General features: G+C 43.3%; 1 protein-coding gene and 1 pseudogene across 1 annotated transcript; one reads left to right on the forward strand and one right to left on the reverse strand.

The window, feature by feature from the left end:
- Positions 1-8,510: 8,510 nt before the first annotated feature.
- Positions 8,511-9,493, reverse strand: LOC132353890 (olfactory receptor 5AR1-like; annotated as a pseudogene).
- A 642-nt stretch (positions 9,494-10,135) lies between these two features.
- Positions 10,136-11,107, forward strand: LOC132353892 (olfactory receptor 6Z7-like). The gene is given in 3 exon segments (XM_059905384.1): positions 10,136-10,854; positions 10,856-10,997; positions 11,000-11,107. Coding segments are annotated over 3 exon segments (969 nt in total).
- Positions 11,108-16,106: the final 4,999 nt, after the last annotated feature.

Genomic DNA, 16,106 nt, shown 5'->3' on the forward strand with positions numbered 1-16,106 from the left:
TAATAGCTGCACAGTATACCCAGAGCTTTATCTGTGTGGCCCTCCCTCTTGCGAGGGTCCAGCCACCGCAGGGGGTCTTCCAGGTCCCGACAGAGAGGGGTAAGGGACTGAATAGCACCGAGAGTATGGGGTCAGAAGGACCAAGACAACTGATGGTTGCAAGGCGCTTTATTTAGAATCTACTGAATCTTATATAGACAGAAGAGGAACTCATTATTAGACAGTGAACCCATAGAATTGCTTATCATCTCAGTTCAGTCACCACCATGGACGTCAACAAGTTTACAAAGACCATCCTTGAACATTATCTTCCCTTAACCAGGCTCACACACAGCCCCCAGCCATAAGGAACAACCAGGACTCTCAGCTCCCTGAGGTCTCCTGGCCTGAGATAGCTTTGCTAATCTCTTTTACATTCCTCAGGCCTGGGACAAAGAGTGTGTTCCAAGTCAAGGGTAAGGGCTTTGCTTTTTGTGAGAGACATACTGTCTCCTCCAGGAGTTACCTCTGGCTAAGACTGCATGCCTCCCACACCCTCTGTTGTTTGAATGTTTAATTTAGTTCTGATTTTCCATAATTGTAAATGATACTGTAATGAACATTTTGGTACTTAAAATATTTTTTCTAAATTTAGGATTCTTTAAGATTTCGCCAATGGGGGATTACTGTGTCAGAAGGGGAATAATTGTTTTAAGGTTCCTGATACACACGTCTAAGTATTCCTTTGAAAGAGCACCAGTTTGCACTGCTGCAATTAACACATGATGGATGGTGTGTGTTCCACACATTCTCGCTAACATTGTGTATTAAGATCACTTTTCACTTTTGCTAATTTAATAAGGGAAAGGGCATCTAATTTTAATTGCATTTATTTAGTTTTTAAGGACATTGAACATTTTCCTCTAAGCTTGTTAAGCAATTATATTTCTTCTCTTTGCATTGTCTATGTGGCTTTAATATCTTCCTATCAATTTGAAGTCTCTTTATGTAATAAAGATATTATTTGTCTTCATTTTGGCCATAAATGTTTTCCCCAGTTTGGCCTTTTCTTTGAATTATTTTTTTGACAAGGTTTCAATTTTTATATAGCTCAATTCTGATATCTTTTTTAAACCTAAAAAATCTAACCTTCTCTAAACATTAGTATTTTTTTCTGCAGTTTTTATTATTTGTAAAATATACTTTAACTATTATTGAATTTACTTTGATGTATTATGTGAAGATAAAAATTATCCCCCATTGTTAATTGCCCCAACATCAATTTTAGTAAATGATACATAGTCATAATATTTTATTTTATAATACAGTTCTGTATCTGGATCATCCACTTTGTTTCATTGTTTTGTCACCCTGTTATATCATAGATCTGTATTCTTTTTAACTTTTATAGCCTCGTATGAGTTTTCTATCACTGTGCCTTTAAGAAGTTTATTTATGTGTGTGATATTTATATGAGAAAAATGAATTTTGTTACTCTTCCAGATGAAAATTTAACAATTAAAAACAGCCTTTTGATGATTATTGAAGTGAATTTATAAATGAATTAGGAAGAATTAACATTGTTACACTTAAACTTAGCATCCGGGAATATGATATTGTTCTTTTATGTACTCAAGCGTTTTTATCAGCCAGCAAAGTAAGTTCCCCTTAGTTATTCCTACATACTGTTGCAGTTGTAGGTTTCTTTGTGTAGGGTTTTTCTTTTTTGTTATAATTCTCAAAAAGCCAGCATCCCAGAAATGGGGTTACTTCAGTGTTGCCCCACTACATGCATTCAAGCTAGCCAAACCCTACACTTCCAGCAGTTGGGGGCCGCAGATGCTCTTGAAGGAAAATGCAGAGAAGCATAGCAGTATGTGCACACACACACACACACACACACACACACATACACACACACACACACACACACACACACACACTTATGAATACCACCACCTCAGAAGGGTCAGCCAAATGCCCACCTGGGCCCCAGCTTTGAATCTCCTACCACTCTGGGTCTAGGGCTGGTGCCCAGACCATCTGATAGTCAGGTCTCCTCCAGGTGGGACCCTGAAGGAGGCATGAAGTACAGGTACATTGCCATGGTACCCAACCCACTTCAGCCTTTCAGGTGAAGAGACCCATTTGGATTCATTGACTATAGGTGTGTGGGTTTTGTTTTTTTGTGTTTTGTTTTGGTTTGCGTATTTTTTGTTGGTTTTTTGTGGGGGTTTTTTTTTGGTTGTTGTTTGTTTGTTTTTTGGCTGCACCACGCAGCTTGCAGGATCTTAGTTCCCCGACTAGGGATCGAATCCACTCCCCCTGAAGGACTGCCAGGAAAGTCCCCCCCCAACCCCGACCCATAATTTCTCTCTTTTTTTTTTTTTAACATCTTTATTGGAGTATAATTGCTTTACAATGGTGTGTGAGTTTCTGCTTTATAACAAAGTGAATCAGTTATACATATACATTCTCTTTTTAATATGGTATAAGATGTGTGTTTAATAAATCCAAAATCTTTAGTGTTTCTCTAAAGACGACAAAGTAGGTAAATTTAGACACGTTTAGCAATGAATGTTTCAGTATTTTTATCTTAACTGGAAATGATCTGGATATTCAATGAATTCCCATCATTTAATTTAGTTTAGGAAAACTCTAAAGTTTAAAGTTATCAAACATCTGGAGAAATTAATTTTAGGTAGACATACCATAAAACAATCATTTTTAAAGAATTCATGTAAAAATTTTAATCCCATTGATCTCTATTTCATTACCTATGAAAATATCATCATACCAAGTTAATTTTCTTGCCGACAAATTTTGTAACAAAGATAACATGAACTTACTGACTTTTAGTAAACCTAGGAACAATTAAAGTATTAATGCTGATGACCCTAAAGACATGTCTGTATTAATCAAAGCAACAACTTAGGCTTGTTTTCATTTATTAAAGAGTAATTCTGTATCACATGATCCTTTAAACATTTGGATTACTTTTTTGTTACATTTAAAAATATCTAATTCGTAAGTGCTTACTTTTAAGTCAGTAGAGCTCTTCTACAAATTCATATTGATAATATCATCTGTAGGTAGAAACAGATCACATTTATAACATACACAAACATACATACATCCAGATAGACACAGAGATCTCATAGTTTTCCTGCTTGAGTTTTAAAAGTCCATTTTTTTTAAGGTTTTAGTTTCTACTAATTGAGCCAAGGCTGTAGTCTCAGGCAGCGTGGGCTGTGTTTGCATTTCAAGGACATGATGAGAGTTACAACTTCAAGCCTTCTCCTAGGAGTACTTTTCTCTCTGAGGGTCAGAATTTTGAAAAGATGTTTTATCAAGCCAGCTGTGTTTAACTGTGCATGCAAAAATCAGTTTTGGAATGTCAAAAAAATTTTCATCTTGGCCAATTTAGGGTTAGGTGAGTATCTAAGTATTGGCCCCATACCAGTTGTAGAAGCCAGCCGGAGCTCCAGTGGGTGGCTGCCGCCTGTCCAGGAGCTGGGAGGCTTCAGAAGCACAATCTCCTGCTTTCTTTTAGTTTCATTTTACTCTAAGGTGCACATCTAAATTTAAATTTCCAATTTTAAGCCACATTTAAAAAGTCAGCCAACCCATTTCACTCCAAAATTCCTTCCAGGCCTTCCTGCCTGGGACTTCCCCCAGGTCCTCTGCCTAGGAAACGTACCGGCACCCTCTTAAGACTCCAAGTCTTCAGATAACAGCTCAAATAAAAGTCGTGGACCATCACTTAATAATAAGGAGATCCAGGTATCCGGAAAAACTCACCAAATCACCTGAAGGGTGCTGTGAAGCCAGAGGGGCTCAAGGGGCCCATGCTTGTTACAAGCGTGGTCTAAAGGAGACTCCAGGTGACCTCAGGTGGGTTCTTCTGATATCCTGCTGACTACACCAAAGCAATGTTAATGAAAATAAAAATCTATAAAAGAATAGAAAAGTTTTATTTATTATAGAAAAGAGTTATTTTTATAAGCCAAACTGAGGGCTAACCTGAAAGCCATCTTCCAAGATTACTCTTGAGAAGCTGCTCCAGTTTTCAGCACAGTTTTATATATTGTCAGAACAAAGAACATTAAACAAGTCAGGGTTATATTTCTTCAGTGTTTCAGGGAAAAAAAAACAGATCAGCACATACACCGAGTCAGTATGGCCTTGGCACCTGGGAAGGGAGTCTTTTATCATCAAAGGAGGACAAGGAAGAGAGGCACTTAATCTTCATTTTTAACATGGACATTCTTTACTTCTGGTCAGTGTGCCCTTAAATAATTAAAGCAGATGTACAACGTATATATGACAGGCCACAAACAGGCTATTTTAAGTAGCATAACATTCAAGTTAACTCAGGTATAAGCCTGAATGACTTCCCTGTATCTCAATGTGTGAACATTTCTTTTATCAACAGCCACCACAGGGTCCCGCATACTAGTGGACAGCCACCCCGGGATCTCCCCTGCAACATTCGGGATCACCCCTGGAACCTTTGGGCCCCACATGCGAGCGTACAGCCGCCACAACTTTCCATTTCCCATCCTGTATTTCCCGACATCTTGGTGCTCACAGGAGTTTCCTCGGTCTGCTGGCTGGCTCTGCCAGTTGTTGGGCTGCACCCCACAGGCCTACAAGGCCTGGACTTGCCCGGCCTCAAGACCGAAGAAAGCCCGAAGTCAGCAACAGAGACATCAATGGTTTAATGGGTTGGGGCGCTTAACACGTCTGAAGCAACACCCCACCGTCTGTGGCAGACCGCAGGCAGGATATGGCATCTTCACTCCCTGGCAAGGAAGGGGAGATTGCCAGTTATGGGGGAATTAACATCAGGTGGGCTCATTGGTTACCAGGGAAACCAGCAGAGCCGCACGCCCCTCACGGCCCCTTTGATAAGAACAATCACCAGCTGGGGCTTGGGGCAAGTGTAGGAAAGTCAGTCATGTGTGTGAGTGTAGGTGATGCAGGCACTGGTCCAGCAGGGATGTAGAGAGAGCAAGAAAACAGCCACCTTGAGTGGCCTGACCATACAGTATGCCTTCTAGGATTCTGTCCTGATTCATGGATGACAATGCCACTAAGTGGGGTGAAAACTGGGGAAGATGCAGGTGTGGAGGATTAATGAAGAGCTCTGTGTAGATGTGTGAAGTCTGAAGTACTTGCTACACGTCCATTCAATGTGATTCAACGACAGTCTACCCATTCACTTACCAATTGTTTATTGAGCTTCTATTATGTACAGGGAGAATCTGGTCTGGGTCAACTGTGTGCTGGAGCATGCTAGTACCAGCTCACAAGAGCTAATTGTTAAACATTCAAGAATGTTGCAAATCAGTCATTAAGCTATCAGTAGCTTGGCATTAGCTGTGGTGAGATTGTTTACACCATGGAAATTGGCAAATGCTATTTTTATTTTCCAGAGAGTTGATTTATCAGCACCACAGTAAACAAGCCAAAGTAATATCTACCTTCATGCAGCTTTCATTCTAGTGTCGGGGACAAATTTTAAACAAGTGATTACACAATAATTAAAATTGCAATGCATATTTTGAAGAAATGAGAGTATAGAAGGAAAAATGGTCTAAGTTGGCCAGCAGGGGGTGATAAGGAAGTGATGCTTGAACTGTGATCTGAAGGCTGAACACGTTTTAACACAGGAGATCAGGATGTGTTCTATTGATGAGGTGTCATGGTTTGATTGGCAGTATCTTTTTCTTCTTTAGTGGAACATAAAATAATGGAGTATCTTTCAATGAATGGTGGTTTAGATTCACTAGCAGGTATTAATCTGATTCAGGAAGGGGTGTCTGAACTGGGTTTGTGGAGCCCAAAGATTCCAGGCTGGTGCTGCAGAAATGACCATGGAGATAGGAAACCACCAAGGCTCAGGGATCCCAGCCCCCGGACTCCAGCTCACACCAGAGAAGCTCTGATTTTTGTGTTTTGCTGTTCTGCTTCATATTCGTTCAGAAAAATACACATTGAACACCTAGTGTGTGCCAGACACTACGGCACACAGGGGATACAGTACTGAGGAGACCAGAGCGCTGCCCTCATGGGGACTATATCTGAAGGAAGGGGATGGGGATTCGGGGCAGAACAAACAAACTGAATAACTTAGGTAATTTCAGAAGGATGATAAATGCAATGGAGGTAACAAAACAGGATGCAGGCATGGTGAGTCACCCGGAGGGGATCTGCTTTGGATGGCAGGGCCACAGAAGGTCGTTCGGATGAGGTGACCTTGGAGCTGATAGGGAGTTGGCCACTCAAGGGTCTGGGGGTTACACCAAGCGCCTACATGTTTTCTGCCTCAGACAGTATATCTCAGGTAATCGTGGGAGTGACACCCATCACCTTTGCTGTATTCTATTTGCTAACGTTAAATCACAGTTTCCTCCCACACAAGGGGAAGGGGTTATACCAGGATGGGACTCACTGGTGTGTGCCTGCCAACCCCAGGAATCACCAAAGACTTGCCTGATGTGGCTGGCTGGTCACATGCCAATTTATGTCTCTCCCAGGGATTATGCATTTGATCAAGAGGTTGATGTTCTCAAGTAAAGGAGAGCTCTTCAACCCTCAAGGATATGTTGGTAGCACTGCAACCCTCTCCTAAAAACTCCCAAAGAAATGTCTCAACAAGGTAAGATTTTTTCAAGTCCTAGAGAAATACAATCCAATCTCTATCATTAAAAAGCAGAACCCCCCCCCCCAAAAAAAGTAGAACCCCAAATGGTTCTGGAGCAAAAATATTGGATCCTTTCTCAACCCTCTGAACTTTGGGTAGATTGCCTATCCTATCTGAATTTCATCTTCCACGTGTAAAATGAAGAGAATTTTATAAAGAGTGATAGAGATAATGTATAAAAGTGACTAGTACAGGTGGCCTGGGAAAAAGGGAAGAATTGGAAGCATGACAATAGGTGGAATAAAAAATAGCGGCTTGGGGACTTCCCTGGTGGCGCAGTGGTTAAGAATCCGCCTGCCAATGCAGGGGACAGGGTTCGAGCCCTGGTCCGGGAAGATCCCACATGCCACGGAGCAACTAAGCCCGTGTGCCACAATGACTGAGCCTGCGCTCTAGAGCCTGCGAGCCACAGCTACTGAAGCCCGTGCACCTAGAGCCCATGCTCCGCAACAAGAGAGGCCACCGCAATGAGAAGCCTGCGCACGGCAACGAAGAGCAGCCCCCGCTCGCCGCAACGAAGACCCAATGCAGCCAAAAATAAAATAAACAAATTTATTTTTTTAAATGGTGGCTCATCAAGAGATCAGATGTGGAGGAGTGATTAAAAAATAGTAAATATTGTTCTCTCCATTTTTTTCTGGAGCTTTATCTGAGCACATGGCAACCCAGCTGGAGACAACATTTCCCAGCGTCCCTTGCAGGTCAGAGTGGCCATGTGACTAAGCACTGGCCAATGGGAAGTCAGCAGAAGTGATGGGTGCAACTTCCAGGTCACATCTGAAAAGCACTCTCCTTGCCCTCTGCTTCCTCTGTCTTCCTTCCTGCAGCTGGGCTGTGGATGAGTTGCTAGTGAGCCTTCTCCTACCACATGGATAAGGAGACTGTATGGGACGGTACAGCAATGAGACGGGAGGAACCTGGTCTCAGGATGACTTTGTGGTGTAGAGACACCCACGTTTACAGGAAAGAGAAAAAAAAACCCTTCTGTATTATTTAAGCCACTGTTGTTTGGTCTGTTAAAGCAGCTGAACCCAAAACCCAACCAATACAGTGCTATCAGTTAAACATTACAGAAAGAAAAAAGTATCCCTGATGTTCTCTTAGGAAAGAGCCACATGAAGACCATATCTCTGCAAGTACGATATGGACTATTTTTCTTCCAGAATAGTTGCTTCTTCTGATGAACTCACTGACTTGCATTTCAGACAAATATTAGATGGAAAATGTGTACCACTAAGCATTAGAATCATTTTGAGCAGGCCTAGGTGTGGTCACTTGTGGGAGGTCCATGGAAATGGATGAGCTGAGCAGAAAGTCCCCTAGTGGACTCATACTCCAGGATACAGGGTCATTGGTGGGCTTTGGGATGAAATGAGCCCTCACTACAGTTGTCGTTCAGTACCCACCAGGATACCAGAATGGATGCTCAAGTCCCATAGTCCACCCTCCATACCCACAGGTTCTGCATTCATGGGTTCGGCCAACCAGGGATTGTAAACAGAGTACACGATCCACGGTTGGTTGAATCCGCAAATGCGGAACCCGTGAATACCGAAAGTCAACTGTATTTTAAATTATTCTCTCCCTCTTTCTACCTTCCCCTGTGTATGTACAGTACCATTTGCCTAAATTAAATGCACCTTGGACACGTCTCCATTTTATCCAGCTGCCTATTGGGGCTTCCTGCATGAATCGTCATCAACGTTGTTGTCAACTTTTTGGGCCACCCAGTGTGTTCCTGGTGGTCTCTGGAGACATTAACACCTCCACTATGACCACAAGGAAAATCCTGTGAGGCTGGATTTCTGGGTCACTCCATGTCCTAAGGTGGCACCTGAAGATACAGCTTCCGCAGGGACCCCTTCATGTCCTTGTTCCTCAGGCTGTAGATAAGCGGATTTAGGGTGGGCATGAGGATGCAGCAGAAGACGGCAGCCAGGCACCCTTGCCACGGGGAATAGTGCACGGTGGGCTGCATGTAGGCAGAGCTGCCAGTACCGTAAAACAGGAGGACGGTGGCCAGGTGGGAGGAACACGTGGAGAAGGCCTTCCAGGGGCTGGCTGCTGAGCGGATCTGAACCACCGTGGCCAAGATGCGCACATAGGACAGGACAGTGAGGCTGAAGCAGCTGATGATGACGCAACCGCTGGCTGCAAATCCCGCAGCCAGCGGGATGTTGTGGACACCTGTGTTGGCACAGGCTAGGCTCATGAGTGGCGGAATGTCACAGAAGTGGTCAATCACATTGAGGCTGCAGAAGAGCAGGGAGAAGGTGTTGGTTAGGGGAAGGCAGAGAAGAGGAGCCCGCTGCCCCAGGCCGCTGCCACGGAGACGCAGGTCCGGGGCCTCATGGCTGCCCCATACACCAGGGGCCTGTAGGTGGCCAGACAATGGTCATAAGCCATGGAGGTGATGAGAAAACACTCTGTGGACTCCAGGCAGACAAAGGCAAAGAGTTGGGACGTGCACGCATGGAGGGAAATCTGCCCCGAGCCCAGCAGGGTGGCCACCAGGGCCTGGGGCAGGGTGGTGGACACGGATCAGATATCCACCAAGGAGAGGTGTTTGAGGAAGAAGTACATGGGCGTGTGCAGGCGGGCGTCCAGCGTCACGGCGGCCACAGTGGAGATGCTCCCCAGAAACGCGGCCAGCTAAACCAGAAGGAAGGCAGCAGCGCTGAGCAGCTGTATCTCAGGGACCTCTGAGAAACCCAGAGGAAGAAAACAGGCACTGCCTTGAGATTGGTCATGTTGTGTCTTCGGAAAAGCTCGTGAATGGCAGGGGATGCTCAAAAAGCAGTGCATGGGGCTTCCCTGGTGGCGCAGTGGTTAAGAATCAGCCTGCCAATGCAGGGGACACGGGTTTGAGCCCTGGTCCGGGAAGATCCCACATGCCGCAGAGCAGTGAAGCCCGTGCTCCACAACTACTGAGCCCATGCGCCACAACTACTGAAGCCCACGCACCTACAGCCGGTGCTCCACAACAAGAGAAGCCACCGCAAAGAGAAACCACCGCAAAGAGAAGCCCATGCACCGCAACGAAGACCCAACACAGCCTAAAATAAATAAATTCATTTAAAAAAAAAAGTAAAGGAATACTCATGACTCTCTTTATAAAGCACTTTCTCGTCTGTTGCCATGTTTAATATCCATAAGGACTAAGGACCTCCTGGGGATAGATTTCACCTCCATTTTACAGATAAGATAATGGAGGCTTATAAAGGTTGAGTATCTTGTCAATGATCAGAGATGTAGTAAGTAGTGTTAAATTTTCTGTTTCCAGTTTTGCAATTTCCCAATTGCTCCTTGCTGGCGCTCAGAACAAGAGTCAACCTACAGCAAAGTAGCATTGGCTCTAGGGGCCCTAACTGTATATGCTCTCCCCCTTTGATCAATTTATTTCTGCATGGATCATGGTCTCTACAAACCTGTTTCTTTCTTACATAGATGGAGAGTTCTCTGGACTTGGGCAATATGTCCAGAGTGCAAAAGTTTATCCTACTGGGTTTACCTGCCAGGCAAGGCATAAGCATTGTGCTGTTTGCCGTCTTCCTGACTCTCTACCTGTTGACCCTCCTGGAGAACACACTCATCATTTCCCTTGTCTGCAGTCCTGGTGACCTCTGAAAGCCCATGTACTTCTTCCTGGGCAACCTGAGCTGCCTGGAGACGTGCTACATGTCAGTGACCATGCCCAGCTTGCTCGTGGGGCTGAGGTCCAGTGCATGCCCTGTGCCCTTCACAGCCTGCATAATACAGCTTTTTTTATTCATCTCTCTCACTGGCACCAAGTGCACCCTCCTGGCCTCCATGACCTACGACCACTATGTGGCCGTCTGCCGCCCACTACACTACCTGCTGCTCCTGAGGCCCCAGATCTGCCTGGGTTTAGCTTTGTCCTCATGGCTTGGTGGGCTGCTGGTCTCGGTGGTCAAGATATCATGCATCGCCAGCCTGTCCTACTGTGGCCCCAATGTCCTCAACCAATTTTTCTGTGATGTCTCCCCTCTGCTCAACCTGTCCTGCACCCACGTGACCCTGACGGAGCTGGTCGACTTCATCTCTGCCATCGTCATCTGCGGGACCCTGCTAGTTGCTCTGGCCTCGTATGCGGCCATCAGGAGGGCTGTGCTCCAAATGCCTTCGGCTGCTGCCGGCAGCAAAACCCTCCACCTGCGCCTCCCACCTGATTGTGGTGGACATCTTCTGCTCAGTGGTTCTCTTCACGTATTACCGCCCCAGCCGTGTCGAACCCACTGACCTCAACAAGTTGCTGTCCGTCATCTACACGGTGGCCACGCCCATGTGCTGCCTGATCTAGTCTACTGCCTGCGGAACAAGGAGGTCCGCGCAGCGCTGCGGAAAACCCTCCCCCAGCGCCGAGTCTCTTCAGCGAGAACTGACATTTCCTGCTCCTGATTTTTAACACTTTCGTGGCCAAAACACGTGCACAGCTTTCAAAGGCAAATAGAAATCCGGAGGAAAATATTTGCAACATAACGTATAAAGACTTCTTTAAATAAAGGAGAAAAATATAAAGACCTCCACCGAGAGAAAAACCAAAAGGAAAATGGTCATGAACAGGAAGGCTATTGAAGGAAACATGTAAGTGGCTGATAACCTACAAAAAAGATGTGCACGCCCTCTAGTAATACAAGAAATGGAAATTTACTCCTTGCCCACTGTAAAAAAAATGTATAATACAAAATTTAAGTACAAGAATTTTTATTGCAACACTGTGAGATTTGGAATAAACATTATTTTATTGGAAATTTTTGCAAATAACTCAAATGTCCACCAACATGAAATTATTTAAATGTTACATTATATACATAGTGTGAAATAACAGGCATTCATTAAAGACATTAAACCAGACTTGCAGATACTGCCATGGGGAGACGGTAGGTTGTTTAGTTAAAAATGAAAGAAGCAGTATAAGAGTATGTCAAAGATTTGTAAAACAATAATAATAGACTAATTGCAGTAGTTATTTATGTTAATAACTAATAACCTAGAAAGGAATCTGAAAAGATATATATCAAAGAGTTATTAGCTATGTTTTTAGGCATGAGACCACAGGGGACTCATATTTTCTATTTTATACATTTGAATATTTGGCAATAAGCTTGTATTACCTTTATAATTGAATAAATATGCATTTTATAAGAGAAAACAAATTCAAAGAAAGACCTTCTATAGAATGACTTACTACCATACTAGCATATTTTTCATTTTTATTTTAAGTAATAAAAATTCGTGTTGGGGGACTTCCCTGGCAGTTCAGTGGTTAAGACTCCGTGCTTCCGCTACCAATGGCCACATAGGAGCGACTCATAGAAATGACCTGCATAGGAATGCAGGTCAGAGCAGGCAAGCTTGAGCAGGGCCAGGAGCTCACACGAGAAGTGGTTGATTACCTGACAAGCACAGAACTCCAAGGGCATGGTTATCACAGGGACTACAGTCAACAGGAAGCCTGAAGTCCATGAGGTCCCGGCCAACAGGCTACGAAGTTGGGGCCCCATGCGTACTGAGTAGTGCAGGGGGTCACCAATGGCCACACAGCGATCATAGGCCATGGCAGCCAGCAGGAGACACTCCACAACACCCAGGTACTGTCCTGCAGCCATCTGGGCCAAGCACTGTCCTAGCAAGATGATAGGGATGGTCGCCAAGCAGTTGACCAGCATCTGGGGCACACTAGATGTGGTGTAACACATGTCCAGGAAGGACAGTTTACTGAGGAAGAAGTACATGGGCATGGAGAGCCGAGGATCGTAGTAGCAGGATAAGGCTGTTCCCAAGAAGGGTGACAACATAGGACATGAGGAGCAGGCAGAAGAACATGGTCTGAACCAGTGGGTACTGGGACAGCCCAAGCAGAATGAAGTAAATCTTCTTTGTGCTGTTCTGGATGTCCATGCTCCTTCTGAAACTTAGCTGGGTGGGAAAATATGGGTCATCTTGAGTGAGTCGTTCAGAAACTGACAGCTTCATATAAGTACGGTTTGACTCTTTCAAGGCACAAACTCTAGTGGGTTCCTTGGCACTGCTGCTCAGATCACTACTCCTTTACCCTGCATTGCTATGTCCCTTGGTGGGAATGTTGCTTAATATAATCCACCATTCAGCATCCCTCATTGACTCATCCTATCATATAATCATTCATTGATTCATGGATTGGTGGATTGTTGGATGGATTGGGTCAATCATTCATTGACTCTTTTACATGTTGGCTAGTGGATTATTTCATTCATGCATTTCTACTTGAGTCATTTATTCGTAAATCCATTTATGGTTTGATTCATTCATCGTTTCTTTTTTTAAAAAAAAAATACAGGTATTTTTTTTTTTATGTGAACCATTTTTTTTAAAGCCGTTATTGAATTTGTTACAGTATTGCTTCTGTTTTACGTTTTGGTTTTTTGGCCGCAAGGCATATGGGATCTTAGCTTCCCGACCAGGGATGGAACCAGTGCCCCCTGCATTGGAAGGCGAAGTCTTAACCACTGGACTGCCAGGAAGTCCCCATTCATCCTTCCTTTAGTAGAGTCATTCACTCATTCAACAAATATTTTTGAGCAGCTACTAACTCAGTCCAGACTCTATCCCAGGCAATGGAACTACAATAGTGAGCAAGGAAAATAGGCTCTGCTCTCAAGGAATTGGCAGCCTAAAGACAAATTTGAAGAGTAGCACTAGTATGTTCAGTCTGGCTCTCATCTATGCTTTAATTGGATCACTTCTTAGCTGTGAAAACATTTAAAATCATCTAGAGATTGGGATGTGGACCTGCCCTCTTCGGATGAGGATTCTCTCTAGCTCACCACAGTCTCCAGGACAGCTGCCATTTATCATCTTCCTAAAGCTGTAGAACTTTTCCTTCCAGACTGATTCACCTATGGATAGATCTCCCTGGAGTCCATATTGGAATTTATGAGTCATCATCTAACAGCAAGTGTGGGATATAGAGATGGCTTTCTTCCCTCCTACTTCACTCATTTAATTCCTTAAATGAACCAACTAAAATTTTTTAGGTTTCAAATTAATATACATAAAACGGATATTCTTGGTCTACACTTCTATATGTTTTAACATATTTAGATTCCTGTAACCACAACCAGAATGGAGATAGTGTTGTATAAGACCTCAGCTGTCACTATAGCCCAGGTTTAAATCCTAGCTCTGTCCTTTAGTAGCTGTGCAAACTTGGAAAAGCTCACTCAGAATACTGAGCTCATCTGTAAAATGGGAATCATTAAAGAATCTCCCTCACAGCAATGTTGGAACGATTACAAGCAATTATGGTTAAGAAGTAACAAGCACAGCCACCAGAAAACTACTAGAGCTAATCAATGAATTTGGTAAAGTTGCAGGATACAAAATTAATGCACAGAAATCTCTTGCATTCCTATACACTAACAACGAAAGATCAGAAAGAGAAATTAAGCAAAAAGTCCCATTCACCATTGCAACAAAAAGAGTAAAATACCTAGGAATAAACCTACCTAAGGAGGTAAAAGACCTGTACTCAGAAAACTGTAAGACACTGATGAAAGAAATCAAAGATGACACAAACAGATGGAGAGATATACCATGTTCTTGGATTGGAAGAATCAATATTGTGGAAATGACTATATGACCCAAAGCAATCTACAGATTCAATGCAGTCCCTATCAAATTACCAGTGACATTTTTTACAGAACTAGAACAAAAAATCTTAAAATTTGTATGGAGACACAAAAGACCCTGAATAGCCAAAGCAGTCTTGAGGGAAAAAAACAGAGCCGGAGGAATCAGACTCCCTGACTTCATACGATACTACAAAGCTACAGTAATGAAGACAATATGGTACTGGCACAGAAACAGAAATATAGATCAATGGAACAGGACAGAAAGCCCAGAGATAAACCCACACACCTATGGTCAACTAATCTGTGACAAAGGAAGCAAGGATATACAATGGAGAAAAGACAGCCTCTTCAATAAGTGGTGCTGGGAAAACTGGACAGCTACATGTAAAAGAATGAAATTAGAACACTCCCTAACACCATATACAAATATAAACTCAAAATGATTAGAGACCTAAATGTAAGACCAGATACTATAAAACTCTTAGAGGAAAACATAGGAAGAACACTCTTTGACATAAATCACAGCAAGATCTTTTTTGATCCACCTCCTAGAGTAATGGAAATAAAAACAAAAATAAACAAATGGGACCTAATGAAACTTAAAAGCTTTTGCAAAGCAAAGGAAACTACAGACAAGATGAAAAGACAACCCTCAGAATGGGAGAAAATATTTGCAAACGCATCAACAGACAAAGGATTAATCTCCAAAATATATAAACAGCTCATGCAGCTCAATATTATAAAAACAAACAGCCCAATCCAAAAATGGGCAGAAGACTTAAATAGACATTTGTCCAAAGAAGACATACAGATGGCCAAGAAGCACATGAAAAGCTGCTCAACATCACTAATTATTAGAGAAATGCAAATCAAAACTACAATGAGGTATCACCTCACACCAGTTAGAATGGGCATCATCAGAAAATCTACAAACAACAAATGCTGGAGAGGGTGTGGAGAAATGGGAACCCTCTTGCACTGTTGGTGGGAATGTAAATTGATACAGCCGCTGTGGAGAAGAGTATGGAGGTTCCTTAAAAAACTAAAAATAGAACTACCATATGAACCAGCAGTCCCACTACTGGGCGTATACCCAGAGAAAACCACAATTCAAATAGACACATGCACCCCAATGTTCATTGCAGCACTATTTAGAATAGCCAGGTCATGGAAGCAACCTAAATGCCCATCGACAGACGAATGGATAAAGAAGATGTGGCACATATATACAATGGAATATAACTCAGACATAAAAAGGAACAAAATTGGGTCATTTGTAGAGACGTGGATGGATCTAGAGACTCACATACAGAGTGAAGTAAGTCAGAAAGAGAAAAATATTGTATATTAACCCATATATGTGGAACCTAGAAAAATGGTACGGATGAACTGGTTTGCAGGGCAGAAATAGAGACACAGATGTAGAGAACAAACGTATGGACACCAAGGGGGGAAAGTGGGAGGGGGGTGGTGGTGGGATGAATTGGGAGATTGGGATTGACATATATACACTAATATGTATAAAATAGATAACTAATAAGAACCTGCTGTATAAAAAAATAAATAAAATTCAAAAATTCAAAAAAAAAAAAAGAAACAAGCACAGAGGCTGAAACATTGTAGATGCAAAATGAAGGCAAATCTGGGCTTCCCTGGTGGCGCAGTGGTTGAGAGTCTGCCTGCTAGTGCAGGGGACACGGGTTCGAGCCCTGGTCTGGGAGGATCCCACGTGCCGCGGAGCAGCTGGGCCCGTGAGCCACAACTGCTGGGCCTGCGCGTCTGGA

The sequence above is a fragment of the Balaenoptera ricei genome, chromosome 19 (assembly GCF_028023285.1).
Source record: "Balaenoptera ricei isolate mBalRic1 chromosome 19, mBalRic1.hap2, whole genome shotgun sequence".
Lineage (NCBI taxonomy): Eukaryota > Metazoa > Chordata > Mammalia > Artiodactyla > Balaenopteridae > Balaenoptera > Balaenoptera ricei.